This window comes from Orbicella franksi, chromosome 13 (assembly GCF_964199315.1).
Source record: "Orbicella franksi chromosome 13, jaOrbFran1.1, whole genome shotgun sequence".
Lineage (NCBI taxonomy): Eukaryota > Metazoa > Cnidaria > Anthozoa > Scleractinia > Merulinidae > Orbicella > Orbicella franksi.
The window spans coordinates 12514704-12534506 of NC_138157.1; the positions used below are offsets into that span (position 1 = coordinate 12514704).

The 19803-nt window shown below is 38.8% G+C and overlaps 1 protein-coding gene across 2 annotated transcripts; it reads right to left on the bottom strand.

Moving 5' to 3' along the window:
- Window positions 1-101: 101 nt before the first annotated feature.
- Window positions 102-14244, bottom strand: LOC145466662 (sodium-coupled neutral amino acid transporter 7-like). 2 transcript variants are annotated; one of them, XM_081450379.1, is made up of 8 exons: window positions 13766-14244; window positions 11322-11520; window positions 10283-10409; window positions 9144-9236; window positions 8467-8527; window positions 5359-5621; window positions 3356-3555; window positions 102-2286 (listed from the first exon to the last, which is right to left on the bottom strand). In XM_081450379.1, the coding sequence occupies exons 1-8, from the start codon at window positions 14072-14074 to the stop codon at window positions 2123-2125; spliced, it is 1416 nt and encodes a 471-aa protein (XP_081306505.1). In that variant the 5' UTR covers window positions 14075-14244; the 3' UTR covers window positions 102-2122. The 2 variants fall into 2 exon arrangements, with proteins under 2 accessions (XP_081306505.1, XP_081306504.1); XM_081450378.1 differs by lacking the exon at window positions 13766-14244 and adding an exon at window positions 13085-13710.
- Between the last annotated feature and the right edge of the window lie 5559 nt (window positions 14245-19803).

Consider the following 19803-nt stretch of genomic DNA (forward strand, 5'->3'; position numbering starts at 1 on the left):
AATAGATCACTGGATGACATCAAAACGTGGAAAGAACAAAAAAGTGACACACAAGGTGATGGTCAAGTGTGTCACAAATGTGCTTACCACATTTCGACCTCTTCTGTGATCTATTACTAACATGGCAACATGGAATCTGTCTGTTTTATATAATAAATAGATTTAGCCAAGCCTAAAAGTGGAGCTCCTGATTATAATTACTACAGTAGCCATAAAGAAAAAAGAGGATTTGTTTTTCATGGATCAGAAACTCAAAAAATGATTGATTTTGAGCATGTAATTGTTCAGCATATGGTTTAGCTATTTTTTCCAGTTAAATTTTAACAAACTGATGAGACGATTTTGTGAGAAATATGTCAGAAGAAAAGTCAAAAACGAACAAGGGGTTAATTTGTGCTGGAATTTTACACTCCCTCCTCCCTGCCTTTGCACTCCCTCCTTCTCCCCCAAAGTAATAACCTGGCATGGGCCTGTGATCCAATCAAAAAAAAGAAACAGTCCTTGGTCGGAGGTCAACTTCAAAAAATACACAACCTCAATGAGCTCTAAACCTGAGCCTGTGATATGGTCACGTGATACTAGTCAGTGCATAGCTTGTTTTGACAGCTGTCAATTAACCATAACACGGATACCCAAAATCAAAGATGTAGCCATGGTAATGGTGCTACTCTTATTTGTCAAGATATTGGTGTATGGTTGTACGGACAGTCACGTGACAACCACATTTTTTTAGATTGATGGGTTACCAAATTTGTTTTAGATTGATGGGTCACAAATTTTCTAAGGTATGGGGCTCCGCTTGCTCACCTTTGGCACGCAAGAGCTCCGTTATCACAGAAGTAGTATAAAATGTTAATTACTACACCTGTCCTCCAATAGACCACAAGTAAGAAACAATCAAAATGTGGGAATAACTTGATCACACATGCACTGCTCTTAAACTGAAAGTTAGGTTTAAAAACACACAAAATAGTAAGTTTTGTGCTGTAATCCTTTAGGGTGTTTTTTAATGTCTTGTTGATTTATTACAGGGGTTTTCTTCAAGGGCTGGGAACCAGGAAAATTGATCAGCCATGAGGATGGGCTTGGCCTGCTTGGTTTGACCATCTAGAGAAAAATTTTTCTTATGCATAAGTCCAGCTCAAAAAGATTTGCCTGGTTGTGAAAACCAGTTACCTTTCTGCTGAAAATGTTGAATTTTTTTAAAACTTTATTTATCACAGAATTCAAACAGTTATGCACTGATTTACATTCAAGCTTTGTACGTGTATTACAATTAAATTAAAAAACTGAAAAGTTAAGTTAAGTTAACAATAAAATAACTATATAATCTACAGCTAATCAAAAAGTTCTAATGTATATTATGTACAAGAAATCTATAACACACTCCAGTAATTCTTGATGAATTCTTTTATAGAGGGAGATATTTTGATTGAAATGGCCAGATTAACCACTTATCAACCCAGGGAGAGGACTTGACCTCAGCCTTGCCATATTGACTGAGGGATAGCAAGGTTAATACAGCAAAGTCTCATTCTGAGATTTTCCTGTAAAGACCAAATGTTCTAGGTTAATAAGTTGCTTATTATGTGGCCTGTGGGAGAATGTAACATTATTATATGGTTTGTGTTTGTAGCCGATGTAACTCATGCTCTAGTTGGCTAATTCTAGGGCACTATGATGTAGCGGCTGAGTGAGAAAATGATCCTAAACGAGATTGAGATAAAATCCTATCCTTATGAATGTGATTGCTCCCTCAAGTATAATGGCTATGAATTTGAGAGTCAATAGAAAAAAGTTCTGAAGATAACAAGGGCAGTAACCATTTTTTGGCATTTAAAAACAGTTGAGCATCTATGAAAATGCCAACAGACAGTTGAAGAATGCCATCCAAGATCCTGGAATACACTTGCAGTGCATTGCTTTCTGATCTTAAACAGAATAAGGCAAACACCTTGACTTTTTCCATTAACACATAAATAAATTTTACATATACAAGTTAATGAAACCCCTAGGTTTGTCCATTACAATCAGGCATTCAGAGTTCGTTATCCTGCTGGTAAAGTAACAGCTGGGCCCCGCAGAAGCATGAAGACACGACCTTGAAACATAAGTGGTCATCTTAAGACAAGCCTTTTCCTTTGATGTCCTCCATTATGGCTAACACATCAGCGTCTGCAAATATAAACACTCCAACAACGACATACCAGAGACCAAGAACAATCAACAACTTTCTTGTGGTTGTGAGAAATGAATACTGAAGCATTTCTTGAACAAGACATATGCCTGAAAAACATAAACATAGAACAAAAAGAATCAAAAAACTGATTTGGTCAATGATCAATATAACATGCACTACCAGTAATTAAGAGTTCTTTTAATGACAGATTGGCTAGAAATACGGAAAGACCATGAAATAGGGTGACTGTCGAATCTTCCCGTGCAACAGCCTCCTGTAAGAGCCTAAATATCCCCATTAGCAACTGAGGCTACTTTTTGGGCTGCAATTTGTAATTTAAGTTTATTGCTTTAAGCCTCTGGTAAGTGGCCACTTGTCAAATGATTCCATCTCACCAAACATAAATTGTCTAGTGTAATGTCACACATGTATAACCCTGATGTGACTCATTTACGAATGTAAGGCAAGTTTGTTGAACTGTAGTTTTGTGACTGCAAAAAGATAAAAACAAGACAGCTAAATCACAAAATCAAGATGTTCACCCCCTGCTATTTGATCTCTTAAGCGACCACCTCCCATAAGCGGCCATTTAGGCTTGACATTTTGGGTGGTCGCTCAGAGGAGTTTCAACTGAATTTAATTCCACTAGGGTAAAAATAACAGGCAATCAATGGTCATTGCTTAATTATTTTGCGAGTGTGGAGAAGTTTGATGTCCTTAAGGGAAAGTACATGAAGCAACTTGTTCCATAAAAAGAATGAAAAGGTGGGAATATAAGGTAACAATAAAGCTGTATAAGAAAGTCCTAATTTTATTCTGGGTGGCATGTGGTACTGAATTGTACAATAAATTACTATTGGTTAAAACTTAAACTTTCCAGTAAATGTCAATTATAGTCATTACGTCAATCAATGCTATGGTAGTTTCATTTAAATAATACTTCTGGACCGTGATGTTCGAAAGCTGGTTAACGCTAACTCTGGGGATTAAAGTACTTCACTACCTATGTTTTGCGTAGTTCGAGACTGTTCAAACTCAAAACTGAAGGATAAACAATGTAGACACAAAACCTCACCTAAAAGTTACAAAAAGTAAAATAAAAAATTCTCGCTAATCCTGGGTTAGCTTAATCCAGCTTTTAACAACCCAGCTCTGTATCATAACTGATTTGCTTACCTGGAAAGAAAAAAATATATAATGCTGCCAGACCACCAATTAGAGCTATTGCATATTGTATGTCTGTTACATACATAGAAATAATTAGGGCCAATGTAAACCACACCAGTGTTTGTACAATCCGTCGTGTTGATTCATTTTTTTCAGCCAGTGACGGAGGCATTTTGAAGGCTGCCAGATACAATCCCTCCAGACCAGTCCTGTAAGGCACAGACATGCAGCAAATTTGCATGAAAAATTTTCAATTTGAAACGTTGGCAGAAGAAACTCAACATCACGAATGGGTCTCCACAGTTTTTAACCACAAATATTTGATTGATGATTTAACAGAGGCAACCTATCTCAAATGTCATTACTGTTGTACAACTGGGCCTGTTGCATAAACAATTCCAAACATTGTCATCTTTATCGTAAAAACTCGACTTTTGAGAAGGAATTTGAGGCTATTGTACAGCTAAACGAGAAGCTCAAAAGAGCAGAGCAACATGATGGTGTAGGACAAAAAAAATTCAAACTACTGTTCATATACAACAATAATTCTAATATACAAAAATTGGTTTTCTTTTCATTTCATTTTGTTTTTTTGTTTTTTTGCAAAACAAAGGAAATGGTACAGAATATGATCTATCAAAAGAAAAATAGGGGTCACTGAACATCCAAGGTCGCTAACTTGATGCACAGTTGTGGCAGTGGCAACTAGCACGTTTTCATCACTTACTGTAGCACAACATTCAAGGCATGGTTAAGCAAGTGAATTAAGACCATAGCGAGGGTAAGAACAAAGAATTAGCATACAAGTTATTAAAATTAAGTCTTTCAAATCATTCATAATGGAACTATTTCGCTAATAATTTTCAGAAATTTTATGGATGGGATCCAAGAAGATGCAAAAAGAACAGCAAGCTGTGGATATCCTATAATATTCCCCAATTTTCACATCTGTGCGCATTGCGAGAAAGATTTTAACAATAATAAACACAATAGCCTCCATTTGGGGCAAAAATATGCTCAGATGTTTGTCCTTGGACATTATCTGTTCTTCGAAGCTCACTGTTTTTCTCAAGCTACGCTCTCGGAAAACTGTTCGTTTCTCGAAACAGATAATGCCCGTGGACAAATATCCTAGCATATTTTCGTGTCAAATGGAGGATATTGTTTATATACAGTAAACTTTCTAAGCCAGACACCCTCAAGATTAGCTCCGGCTATCCACCATTAACAGTGGAATCCTTGTTTACAATTGCCTCATTTGCATAAGCAATTCAGTTTCTGATGGAGCTACAAATAAATCAGTTCTGAGTATTGAAAGGTCATAGTGTGATTAACTTTGCCAATGAATATGAGCCTGATGTATTGAATACTTTTTGCGCAACACGGGTTTAAAAACTAAAAATTTTACAAAGAATTATGAGCTCATTAGCGCTTTTACCACCCAGAAATTTTGCAGTTTTTGAAAGACAATTTCTCCTTGAATATACACCTTATTCTAAAATGGCAGCCAGTTTATTGTTCTTTTGTTTACATGGTAATTAGCCCTCTTTTGCCTCGTCAACATGTACAAAATACAAAAGAATTTTGATGTGGAAATGAGGCAAAGAGGGCTAATAGGCATGCAAACAAAAGAATAATAAATTAGCTGCCATTTTGGAATAAGGTGTATTACACCCAAAGAGCTAACCATTTCACCAAGTATGAAGTTTCACTAGCTCTTTAGCTGCTGGCGTCAATTCATATCTAACATGTTTCCTTCTGTATGCAAAGCTGTATGCAAATGAGTAAAAATGTAAACAATGACATCACCTATAGTGACACTACCAGTTGAGAACAAATTGAGGTTTCCACTGGATAGTAATTTGTCCAGTTGAACAACTGGAGCCTGGCTTAGAGTGAGGTGCACATTTAATAGCAATGTCTGATTTAGAAGTCGATTTCTTTCACTTGGAAAAGGAGCATTGTGTTAGACATTACAAAATTGTGAAATTCAACAGCTCTACAATGATTACCTTCCACAAAAAGTAACTGTTGCTCCTGTTGACAAGACAATTACAGATATCATGACTCTAGCAATGGTCACCAAAACATCATGAGAGTCATAACTCAAAAGCACGTCACTCTTAACAGTTGTGCCAAATGTTAAGAAGCCAAATGAACCAGCCAAGGTATAAACTGTATTGCAAATTGTCATTGCGATGACAGTAACAATTCCAAATCTAGGTACACTTGGTCTCTTGAGTTCTGCATACACAGCTACTGAAGGTACATGGCACTGGAAATATTCACAAATTGGACTGAATTAGCAATTAAGCAGTACTTAGAGCACTCAATGAAACCCATAATATTAAAAAAATAATAATATTTGAAGTTTATAACACAATACGGTGTACAGAAGAACCCCATCAATAACTTTTACATGACTACCTTGCTATTGTCACCACTTCCTTCTGAAGAAAAATCAGCCATTTTACCATAAACTTCCGAATGTAACGATCCTCATTACTTTCGGATTTAGCAGCTTTTGAAGCTCATACTTTTGAGGGGTCATTACTTTCCAGGAGTAAATATAAAGTTGGTACAATTTGACTCTTCTTCAAGTTTAAATCTATATTGCTTGAGCCCTTCACGTCTACAGAGTGGTCAGCAGGAAAGCTAGTTAGATACCATAAACTGTTTGTACTTCATGATGCACTGCTACGTTAGTCTGCTGACACAATATCTAAGTGCACTGGTCAAGTTTTCAATTTAAAGCTGAAGAAATGTTTCTTTTAATATGCTCCTCCTGAAAATGATATTAATTTGAATCAAAGTTTCCTACATGAATATTAGACCCATATTATGTTCCTGCTACTTGATGAAAATTCCACAGGTTTTGTTTTAACAAGGCACTTGTAACATTAACTGATGATGCACAAATCGACATTTCCCAATGCTTTGTGCCATAAGTGATACTTTCCCTTGTTGTGGACTGCCTTAAAGGAGAAGGTCACTCTAAAAAAACGTATATTTTTTGTCAACGCTAATAAAAACCTTGCTCTAGGTTTAGCCTCTCACCAAAGTTTCAGCCCCTAAAGTGCAGGTTTTCCTTATGAAATTCATTTCCAAAGAAGCCCAAAATTCGAACGTTGCCGCCATTTTGAACAGTACTCAGCAGCCAGCCCACGTTTTTGTGATGTGATTCCGTCTGAGAGATTTTGTCCAAATAGCTTCCGACAAGCCTTTTCACTACCACTCTGGGTTATGGCTGCTTTTGAGCCATATCATTTTGAGCCAAACATGCTCCAAACTCCGAAATGATAGCATTGAAGACAGCGAAGTGGATAATCGTTTGGAAAAAATAGATTTTGCTGACCTTGTGAAGGATGCCAAGTCAGTTGCAGGTTTTTCTCCTTCCCTTCAATTTTGAATCAGGCAGAATGACATCACTTACATGTAAACACGGCTTAGCTGTCAAGACAGGGGACCCGAACACTACATCAGAAGTAAAAATAAATGTACTGTTATTTAGCTGTATTCCTGTGTTCTTTTAGTCGTTTAGAAGGGATTTGAATGAAGCAAACATGGTTTACATTTTGAATATTATCTTGCCTGCTGCTTTGTAAATGTGATGCTCCAATTACGTCTCAAGTTTTTCTTATCATCGTTAACTCTCACCAGGGGAAAGATTCTCAGGTTTCATAACGGGTGCATTAGAAGAGAAAAGAGACAAGGGGTGAAACTTACAAAAAAGCTTTCGTCTAGTCTGTGACTACCATTGAGGTGACCAGCCTGCGTGGGTCCTCGTGTGGATATGTGCGAGTGAACACAAGACAATGGACGGCAGCCCAGCTTTGACTGCAATTTCTGCACTGAATTTCTGCAAATCTTTCAGCAACAGAACCGAGGAATTTCAACATTGTTCACTAGTGAGCCAACTTATATTTTTAATTTTTCTATTTCGTTTTTTGCTCAGTTGTTTTCCAACTTGTCCAGTTAAAAAAAATGAATTTTTTACACTCAACATAAACATATTTTAGCCAGGGAATCCCTATGTTTTCACAGCTCCTGGCTGGGGTTATCGAAAAGTAAGTCAGTGAACCAAATGGTGAAAATCTTTCCATTTCACTATTAAAACTTTTTGTTCAAAGATTTTTTTACCTGGCTGGAGATTTATCTCACTCACATGAAGACCAGGAAGTCCGCAAGGTGTGTTCTGTTTTATATGTCTGACACACACGGCTGTCACAGGTAAACAAAAGAGTCTCTCAAGTGAAGAATTGGACCACTTTGACGAAGCACATGCTCAAAAATGTAAAAGCGCTTCTGATCAAGTCAAGTGTAGTCACAGATCGGACGAAAAGCTGCACCTAAAAACAACTCAAAACTGCACTGTCTGAAAAAAAATGTGCCCAAACAAACAAATCCAAAGTTCTTCACCTGAATACTAATTGTTTAATCAGTGGAGATGTGAAATTCTAACCAATTATGTTCAGCAACAAGAGAATAAGGCACCAAAATAAAACTGGCCTCATTTTAGTTTCATCCCTTGTCTCTTTTCTCCTTTCTCTCCCACGATAAGAGTTAATAGTTGATGACAATAATGGAAACTTGAGACATAATCGTTCATTCAAAGAGTCATAAATTACAAAGCGGCAGACAAGATAATAATTATTTGAAATGTAAACCACCTTTGCTTTATTCAAATCCCTGCTAAATGGCTGAAAAAGACAAAGGAACACAGGTTAATAACAGCTGTAAATTTATTTTTACTGCTGATGTAGTGTTCAGGTCACACATGGCTCCAAGGCATAGGCACTTGAACAAAAGAAGTCACACTGGAATAAATATGTATTTTCTTTTATTCCCAGAGCAGGATGAGACTTTCACTTATTATAAGTGAACTCACAGGAGTGGTGGCTAACATTAATACAATCACTTATTCTAATGGCAAAAAGTTGTACCAACTGATAGTTTCAAAGAGAGACAGTATTATCAACATGCAATGGAACTAAATGGTCTCTGGATTCTGATACTTGGAGACACAAGAGACAAAAGTCATGACTTAACAAAACATTGAAGACCCAATGAGCCTTACACGGCACAAGAAGAACTCCTTGAAAGCCATAAAAAATACAAACCATGAAACCAAAGCAAATTGTTGGAAGTGCGGTAAATACCGTTGTCCATGGCAACTTTACTCTAGCATACAAAAACAACAAACGAAATAAGGTTGATTCAATTCAAATATGATGCATAAAGGAAAAGCTATGTCTTATTGTTATTAAAGTGATTCATCTCAAGTATTTTTTTTTTTGACACTTGCAGGGATTTCATTAACATTTTGAGCAGGAAGACAAGTGGTTTTCACAGACAGGCAAAACTTTCTGAACTGTACTTTGTTATAAAAAAGACTTTCCTGCAGATCGATGTTCAAACCAAGCAGTTTAAGTCGGTCTTACAGCCGGTCAATTTGCATAGTACATATACCTCACCATTAACAAAACCGCTGCACTTGTTAACTTCTTTAAGAGGTGATTTGAGCGGAGGGTTCAGTAGTTCTATGTCTAGTGTGATCAGCCAAAGCTAGTCCTGAAACAACGACTTGAGCAGAATTATCATCAGTCTACCCTGACTTGGAAGATCACACTAGATGTGAAACAATTGTTAACTTCCTGTTTTGAGTGTAATCCAAATAGTACCCTAACTTAACATGAGAGAATATGTAGTCACTTAATGAATGTTCAAGCCTTAATGCAGTATACATGTGGAGCCAAGATCTCTACACAAACCCTTCACAACTGTGCAGGTTACTTACTCAATAAATTCTTTACTAACTGTATGAGAGCCTTCAGCATATTTGACAGTAACTACTGCACAAACAAAAAATGCTCCAACTGTTCCAAATACACTGAAAATAAAAATATTTTGTTATGAAGTGCAACAAACAAGAAAGCTATTTTAAATGACAAAATTATTGAAATTTCAGTGAGGTTACATAATTATTCTTGCATTTTTGTTAAAAAAGAAAAAGATCACATAGAGGACACAAATTTTACGGAAAGGAAAATAAATGATTAAGTAATTGACTGATTGAACTCAATCCATCATGTTAAAAATTAAAAGCAGGGTTTATCTGTGCCACTTAACGCACAAAAGAAGGAAAAAATGAGAACACAACTCAAGCTCAGGTGATCACTAGTTTACATGTAGGACAAAAAAAGCTTACGTTTTAAATAAATAATTATGTCAGAAACTTGGCAGTGATCTAATTAAAAATCACTTAAGATATAGGTCTTCCCTTATCGGGGGGGGGGGGGGAGGGGGTTATCTTGCGCTTTGCTGAGTTGAATTCCTTGTTGAAAGAAATAAGTAAACATATTACTGGTGTCTTAACAAAGGTTTCTTGATTTTGTTTCCAGTTCATTAAACAATACCTTTCCATGGCTTTCAAAAGACCCTGCCACCTGAAACAGTGTTTTCATGCACATGTTACATGTACAGTTCAACCCCTATCAAACGGCCACCCTTGGGGAAATGGATAGTGGCGGCTTAAAAGGGGCTGGCCACCTAATAGAGGTAAAAGCAGTTATACAAAAGCCATCATTGGGACTTTGATTACTGGCTGCCTACTAGGGGTGGCCGTTTAATAAGTGGCTGCTTAATAGGGGTTCGACTGTAGTTCTCAAAAATTGAAGTGCAAATCAACAAGAAAACCTATTTGGGAATACATGTCTTTAAAATATTTTCATGTTCAAAAAAGTCCAGGACAGGAAAAAACCCAGGTCTGATTGCTCGGGGCAAGTAAATTTTGCTCTTAGTCAAGCGAAAATGGAAGTTCAGTGGAACAAAATTCCTCCAAAAAAAAATAAAAATTGACCCAAAAAGCGTTATACGCCCTTTTCTGCATGAAATCCTTCAATTATCATTAGGGATATCATTCAGACATCAACTGACCTTGAATAGCTAAGAACTTTTAAGGTCTTTGGTAGACACAGTGGCAAAAGAAGCAGGATACACACGGCACCCATTAGAAATTCCCGGCTTAAATACCAGGGAGGATGAGAGTTGATAGCTTCTCCAACTGGAAATAAAAATTATTTGAAAAGAATTATTTGAAGAGGCAACAAATGGCATATATGCGAGACTCGCTGAGATGCCATTAGACTCTTGTTCAAAACATATGAGACTGAGACTTGACACGATTGTAAACTCGTAGACAAGATTTTACATTTAAGATCAGATTACAGCTGTCAAACTAAGAACACACCTGAAATGTGTCTGGAATGTTTATTGTGTCATTTGACCACCCTTGCAATATGTATTTGTAAGAAACATGTCTGTGAAGGTGAATTAATCAACATGACACGAGCGTGGGACAAAGAAAAATTCTGAGTCCCCGACAGGAATCGAACCCATGACCTCCCGAACACCCACCAAGAAGCCTCCATCATCAAGACAGCCCCACACTGGAAGCTACAGGGACAGCAAAGAAGGAGCCTCTCAAAGATCACATGGCGGCAGACAGTGGAGAAGGAAAAAAGCAGACCTGGATATCATGAGTTGGCTTTAAGACCCATCCTAGAGACTGTCTTAGCATTTTAGAAGAATGACTCTCATGGGCTCCTTTAACAACCTTGAAACATTTATTAGGCTAGACAATATAAAGATGTAGGACCGAATCAATGGCTACCATTCTAATGAGAAGGCACAGGAGGTGAATCGGCTATGTCACCCGCCAAGAAGCCTTCATCATCAAGACCGCCCCACATTGGAAGCTACAGGGACAGCAAAGAAGAAGCCTCCCAAAGATTACATGGCGGCAGACAGTGGAGAAGGAAAAAGCAGACCTGGAGCAGCATTCAAGTCATGGCAAAGGACCGGCAGATGTGGAAGGATAACATTGCTGTGCTACATGCCTCCCAGCATAATGGGCATTAGTGAGTGAGTGACTACAGATGTAGATGGACAACATAAAAAGAAAAAGTTTACGTACCTTTTTCCAGCTGATCACCAATCACAATCATGTATGCAACAGTACAACCAAACATATATAACACAACTAGAATCTGTGTTACAATGTACGCTCCTGGTCCTAGCAACTCTTGGATAATATCTTGAAAATATTGTGATTTATGTTTATTTGCACAGTATGCCAGGATTGGGAATGCCCCAGTTATGAACACTAATAAACACTGCAAAAGATTAAGAAGAAAACATCCTATTACATCACTTACAAGACGCAGGGGGCGGGGGTGGTAAATGGTATTTTTGTGAGCCGTGAATGACCTTATTTTGTACATGAAATGTACAATATTTATGACTATTTTTTTCTCCTGAATCATGATTTTGTTGACAGTCTTGAAACACAACTTTTCCACAATAATTTTCTGTTAAAGTGCTACTGCAACTAATCTCTCTGGATATCAAAACTACATCACCCAATAGTAATTGTGCCAAATCTTACATCAGAATTCCAAAGAAAAGTCCAATAAATATGACTACATAACTTTGTGCTCAATAGACAAACCATCCACCATTACACAAATTAGAAAACTCCGAGTTTGAAAGGAGGATTGAGTTGAGAACAGAACTGACATCATAGTCACTACCAAAACTCCAAAAACATGGCTAGTTTAGCATGCAGAGCACTTTTCACTGGAAAAGATATTCTAATTTGCAAAACTGTTGTTATCGGCGTTCTTGTACCATGTTTTGTGACCATGATGTCGCAGAGAAACCCACTGCAGTGATTTTGCAGGTTCTTCAGGTTTGCTGTTTGAGCAATAGTGGAAGCGATTTTACAGTTTTATGATGCTTGTTTTAGGGAATTGCATTGACATGTTGTAAAATATTGCACTTAATCCTGAATTAAAAATTAACATAGGAAAAACTAGAAAAAAAATACAAAATTTCTGCTTAAGTAGCACTTTAAATGAGAAATGTTAAATTCATTGTGAACCAATATTTTGAGGATCTCTTCTACTATTGCTGACTCAGTCCCATCACTGAGTGACAGCGACAACCAAATCTTTGATCCATCTGGATTACTCTTAAGTGGAATGTGATTTGGTTTTTGCTGCATGTAAAACACGACATTGAGGGATAATGAAGATCTCACCAAGGTTGTGCTATATTTCAACGTAATGTTTCAAATTGTGAAAAAACGTCTCTCTTTTTTCTTGAATGATAAATGCTTATTTCATGGGTAGGGGTGAATTGTGAGGGTGACATGACAAAACGTTGGGGAGTATACTGTACATATAATACAATGGAAAACTGTTGGTCACATCTAAACATGAGGATATCCCAAAAAATAGGACAGGTGTCACTGTGCAATGCGTACATGTATGGGCTTATTTTCTTCCATTTATACTGTTGAACCCCTATTAGGCAGCCAACTCTGGGAAAATAGGAGGGGCGCCACTTAGTAGGGGTTAGCTGCTTAATAGAGGTTCGTTCGTTTCTCTTTTAGCCAGTGCTAGTGTGCAGACGGCAGACTACACATTGCAGACCGGGGGTAAAATGCAGACCGAGGGTAAAATGCAGACTAAGGGTAAAATCCAGACTGCAGACTACAGATTTTTTAAGCAAATATCCTGTTATTTCCATTATCGAGTGCTAATCATAAACAAAGTTATTCAGGCTAATCGCAGTAAAAGTATACACTCAGTCTGCATTTTACCCCTGGTTTGCTGTCTGCAGTCTGTAGTCTGCGGTTTGCAGTACCTCTGCGCTTTACACTGACGCTTGGCTTACTTGGTGGGGCATGGATTTTCCTCCACATCATTCGGTTTGGCCTACAAGCGATGGTATGTAGACATTCTAGCACATCATGCTTCACTTTGTGACAGTCGATCCTTGACCGTTGCTGCCCAACTAATGTCCCCATACTCGTAGATTGGTCTTTACTGCAGCTAACAAACAGCTGTTGAGCGCAAATCACTGACTCTCGTTTGATAACACGACAGAGCGATTTTGAAACAGAAGTTAACTTAGGTTGAAAACTGCAGCCAACTTCCGAAGGAAAGTTCTTTCGAAATTACTCAAAAAAGGCAAAAAAAATGGTTACGAGGAAAACGCGTCAAAATGGCCACTTAAAATGGCCGCCGTAACTCGAAATTACTAGTACCCAGTCTACCCGACGGACTAAAAAATGCTCTCTGGGGTGGACAGGGGAGAGATGGGGGTACCGTGACTTGATGCTGACATCGTAGTAAAGCCTCGTGATCCGTCATCAATCATTTGAAGTTACGCAGACCATAAGAACCTAACTTTTCGCACCAAAAGAACAACACAGTTGATGTAATTTATCATAGTCTAAAGATTTGATAGAACTTCAAATCAGGAGTTCCCTGGACAAAGGAAAACCTGGTTTCAGTGAATTTTGGTTCATGTTTGTTTATTAAAACCACATTGACAACTCAGAAAAACACCTACCATTTGAATGGTAAATGCTGTAGCGATACCACCACACTCTGCATATGCCTGGGGAAAGTTCAAAATTCCAGCACCAAGGGCTGAATTAACAACCAGCAAAGCTGCTCGCCAAATGGGTAGTCCCTCTACGAACTCTATATGTACATGTGGTTTGTCGTCTGGTTGTTGTACACTCAAAGTGTAGTCTAGCTCTCTTGCTCTGGAGGAGACCGGTACGCTGAGCATTCCTGCACTACTGTCAGAAAGGCTCTCGTAATGACTGCCCCGGACGTCCTTGGCTTCAAGAAGAGCTTGCTGTTCTAAGGTCATGATATGTGTTGCTAGAATTCCTCGTGATTTTCGAAGAAGTTTACCTCTCAGACAGTCGTATCGTTCTGATTCAAAACGAATGTAACTATCTAATTTATACACACTGTACTGACTTGCACAATCTTGTAATAAGCAAGCTTCCGCCGCTAAAACAGTGTGAGCCGGTTTCCCGTGGTTCGATCAGATCACATTCACCCAACGAAAATGATTTTCTTCTACCTTAGCAGCCGTCACCACATTAATATGATGGACCTTGCACAAAACCACGATGTCAACGGCACCGAGAACGTGAATTGCCCCAAAAAAGGAAAAAAAAAAAAAGCTTGATGAACAAAACCAGGAGCACATGGCTCCAATCCTGATCCGCACGTGCCTTATGCACCTTTGCACATTTCGCAGCGGTCCTTTGCCAATAAATAACGTGAAACGACCAATTTCCAAGATTTTTTGGTGAACATTAGCCACTACGGATAATTTTTCGTATTTCTGTTTGGAACCGAACTCATTCAAAGCATATTCAACAATAAGCCCTTATCTTTGGATAATTTCAATTCTACCGGCAACAACACCGAAAAGCCGGTCAAGATATCGCCGGATCAACTGAAGAATGGATAGTGTGACGTTATGTCCATACTGGTAGAGGATATAACATCACCGTGCTGGCATACGAATTTCATCTCCTTGTCCAAGCGGTCATGCCAATCTTCTGTCAGGAGGCCATGGACTTCTGGTTCTGTTTATCATATAGATATTGATGAAACATCCAAATATAAGGCATCTCAGTTTGTCGGGACTGTACAAAAACTTTATATTAATATGATAACCATTTTAATGTAAGGCACAGGTGATGCACGTTTGCCAATCGAGAAAATGTTATTTTCTGAGTTAAAAAAGTCAAAGTTAACCTCAATTTTCTTTTCTTTTTGTATCAGTGCTATCACTTTTTTTCTTATTTACTATTACAATGCTTACTATTAAATTACTTACTTACTTACTTAACTGACTTACACACTCACTCACTCACTCACTTTACTTACTTACTTACTTACCAAATTGATTAATTACCTACAATAATGTTGAAAGAAAACTCATGCATGCGCGTAACCATGACGAAATCGATATCCTCATCTCTGTGCGCGACAAAGATGTCAAATTTTAGGAACACGAAAAATCCTGGTATTTTATCAATATTCGTACTTAATAAAATGATGTTCTTATGCCATTTTACATCCGTTTGCTTACATCTGCAGTTATATATAGTTACAGTCCAACTGACTTTCTCCGGTCAGCTGATGGCCCTTTTACGATCTTTCACCGCGCGAACTCATTTCCTGTGATATCTCTGATCCCCCGGTGACTTCTAATTGGTCAAGATCAAATCCTGTCCCAAGCTCGCGAATTTGCCGTGACTGATCCAAGATGGTGGATGAAACGGCTGGATAGCGGTTCAACCCGAGCTGTGATCCTATCCAAGAATTAGGAGATTAGGTTTCAAAATCTGCGTAAAACATCGCTCAGTTATTGCTTTTCTACATCTACTGTACTAACTGATACAGCTGCCGAATGACCTGCATCACACCAGTTTACAAAATCAATAAACAAACAAATGAAATCTCGCTCCCATGAACCAGGATACAAAGTTAAAACAAAGGCCTTTAATCTAAGGGCTCACGAGATATCAGGTGAATCACGGTCACTGGTCACAAGGTATCAACAAAATATCACAAGACTCGCTTAACATACTTGTTATAGCGGCGGCGAGAGTTTCAAGAGCTGTCACTGCCGGTTTCTTGAATCTAGAACTACTTCACGGGCTAGTGATTAAAACAGACAGATGTGGAATATAGACTTCTTTATTCCCTTGACATCAATCATTGAATAAATCCTTGAAAGCCGTAAACTGAAATTCGATTAAGATAAAGTATAAACTAAGAGTAACTAAAGACTAGTAGGTCACTATAGGGGCGGTGCAAGGTAATTTAACAAGTGGTCATTGCCCTTCAAAATCACGCAATTCTTTAAAGCTCAATGAAAGGCGATAGCCTAGAGAAGAGGCCCTTGCGATAAAAACTAAACTAAGCAATCTCTAACAAGGCAAAATGATGCCAACACGAAAGGTAAAAATGACAACTTGTTTCCTAAAGATCACGATGACTAAGGCATGCAATCATTTACAATGGAAAATAAAACGACAAACCAAAACACTAAGTTAATTAACACAGAGTGGCCCGGGCTCGATTTCGGCTCGGTGCCATAAGTATGTTGAGCTCGTTGTTGGTTCTCACCTTGCTCCGAGGGTTTTTCTCCGGGTTCTCCAGTTTTCCTCCCTCCACAAAAACCAGCATCCACAAAAACCAGCATCCCCAAATTCCAATTGCTGGTTTTCAGTGTCACGCCATTCAAAATAGATCAAAATAAAAATCAAAACGGTTCAATAGATAAAGTCCAGAATATGGGAAATGAAAGAAGGTAAATATGCAAAGACTCTCGCCAAGAGTCTGGTCACAGAAATTATTCTTATGCAAGATATGCGGAGAAATGTTTTACCCAAATTTATAGAGATTTGTATGGAGATGCCATGCTGGTGCCCATCCGTATGGGCACCAACATGGCGGCCGGAAACCAACAGAAACATCTGTTACTGAGTTTTGCCACAAAAGCGTGAATTTATCCCTCGAGGAACTCTAAAACATTAAAATAATACTTTTTCTAAGACATGAACTGTTCAGATAGCCAAATTCCCCGAAATAAGTCGCTTTTTCAACCATCATGACGCCGTAATGTAAATGCCGCGTCACGCAAAAGGTTCGAAATTCAAGCGTAGTGTATCACAAAACCAAGAACCCATTCGGAGCGAAAATGTGTATGAAAATTAGTTTTCAGCTGCTCTTATACATCATTAAAGTAAAATCTCAGGAAGATCAATAGTTTTGTAATTTGAATTTTAGTGACGTCATGTGAAAACCAACTATTCGACTAGGATAGAGGACCCGCACGGCTAAGGCTGATGTCGCTTCCTCTCAGCAAAATATTGTAATTTATCAGGGCAGGCTAGCAAAGTAACGGCTGGGCGCCACAGAAGCACGAAGATGCTACCTTGAAGCATGGCGGTCAGCTTTAGTACAAGCCTTCTCCTTTGATGTCCTCCATTATGGCTGACACTTCAGAGTCTGCAAATATAAACACTCCAACAGACATACTAGAGACCAAGGACAATTGGCGACTTTCTTGTGGTCGTGAGAAATAAGTCCTGAAGCATTTTTTGAACAAGACATATGCCTGAAAAACAAAGAAAATGGAACAAAAAGAATCAAACGAACGATTTGGTGAATGATCAATATAACATGTATCAAAAATAACAAAAAATGGAACGATGATGAAATACAGTCAAATCTCCCTGTGCGTCTAACTCTCAACACCACTCTCGTTACTGCATGACTACTGGTTCCCGTAAGCTACCACTATCCCAAAATATCAAAAGCCACTTTTTGGACTGACAGTTTGCAATATAATTATTACTTTACACCTCTGGCAAGTGACCACTTGACACATGACTGTAGTAACATGAATTCCGCTGACTAGCGGTAGTGGGGCTGGCTGTATGAAGCGGTCGCATCTAAAAAGACCACTAAAACATGTTGTGTTAATGCCTGTTGCCTCGGTGCCTTTCCGGACCCAGCATGGTTTCAGAAAAAGGATCTTCTTACCACAGTGAAACCTGTATTAAGCAGACACCCTCTATTAAGCGGACACCAGCTTGAGTCCCTAAATTTTCTTCCCACATTTTCTGTAAAATAAACTTGCATTCAGCGGACACCTCTGTTAAGCGGACGCGGACACCAATATTAAGCCATTTTGTTGCACAAAACCTGCAATAAGCGGACACCTCAAGCCGACGCGAGCCGACACAGACCCTCGATTTATGGGTCGTGACGGTGAAAGAAAGAGCCGCCGAGTGCAAGTACTACGAGCAATCCGTTAGACTAAGAGACAAACTTACCTTTTCCTGTATGGAAGACAATTACAAGCTGAAACTCTATAACGAGGGAGCACCCCATTCGCTTGAAAAAGTAGTGAAGGTCCTGTCCTTGAAGGAAGCAACAAACCGGGAGTTACAGGAATCAAAACCTGTAGAGATTGAGAGTGTCACACCGCGAGGGAGCTGCCCAGATTCTATCACTGATCAAGATACAGAGCAAAGGAACCAGCGAGACTCTAAGAGGAGACCTTTCCAAACAAGTGGCAGAAACTGGGCATTACAACCGCCGACATCCCTTGGAAGGAGGAACTGCCCAGCTGCAGAGACACGATACACCAAGTGCAATAAAATGGGACATTTCTCTACCGTATCCAAGAGTGTACCTATAAAAACGGTGAACCACGTTCTCAAAACTGAGGACGACTTTAGCTCCACATTCGTGGGAGAGGTTATCACACCCACTCGTTTTAATACTTCCACGGCAGAACCAGCGACAAACCCTGAAGGCGGTAGGCCCAACACCGGATGGCATGTGCCAAGCCAAGATCCAAGACCTAGACACGCTGACATGGTGCATTGACAAAGGAGCACAAGTATCTGTTTAGCCTGAGTCCATCTACAAGTCGTTGCATAGGACGTTGTCAGAGTCGCACAGAAAACTGGTCGGAGCAGGACCATTGAATAGTTCAAGGGTTAATTCACACGGGCAGATTCACGGGCAGTTTACAATTCGGGCGAAACTCAAACTTGTTTTACTTTTTCGATAGACTCTGGCGAAATCCCTGCAAGCGTCTCGTAAGAGGAGGAAAACTTTGAAATTATAAAACCCCGCTATATCCAAACTGAAATATCCAACTAGTTTTTCGGTGTATTGTGGACAAGCTGTTAATCTTGATGTTATTCTTAATTATTCGAGACGCTTGCGGGGATTTCGCCAGAGTCTATCGCGACCGAAAAGTAAAACAAATTTGCAAGTTTGAGTTTCGCCCGAATTGTAAGCAACGCTTGGATGTTGTATCAAGGCCCAATCACAGGTCACCCAAGCGTAAAGAGTTTGTATGGAGATCAGGAGTTGACATTAATCGTTCAATGTCTGGGTAATTTACCGAAGAAAGACTCTTGAACATTTAATGGTGTCATTTTTCTCATCCTGGAGAGTTTAAACGAGATTTGAGCGAATTTTGAAAAATTCGTTGAAAAATTCCTACGGTTGTCTCTTATTATAACACCGTAGGACAATTTTTTCAAAATTCGCTCAGACCTGACTTTGAGCATGCGCAGAGTGACGGCAAAGTCGGTGAATTGCGGACTTCCGATGTTGGACCTTCCCAGAGGTTGTGATTCTTGGTGCTGACCAAAAGGAACGCGGCCTCTGGGGACGAGCATGAATGAAATTGTGCAACTAATTAAGAGCGTAAATCCGAAAATATCGAGAATCGGCCGACAGAAGCGAAATAACGAAATTTTTCTTATTCGACCAAAAGAACCCATTTGGTTAACTGTTTTCGGAATTGACATCAAAAGGTTCGATTTCCTTTTCTTTTCTTCAAAATTTGCAAAACTTGAAAATTCGGCCACAGGGCCTTCAGCGGCGGCCATGAGACTTGAAATTTGGCACATGTTTAACATACTCGTATGGACGTACCAAACGCTTTCTTAACATGTCCTTTACACAGTTTGTGGGGCATCTCTTAAACTTTACTCGGGACTAAATTTTGTTTAAAATTGTTTTTTTCTACAAAATAGTTAA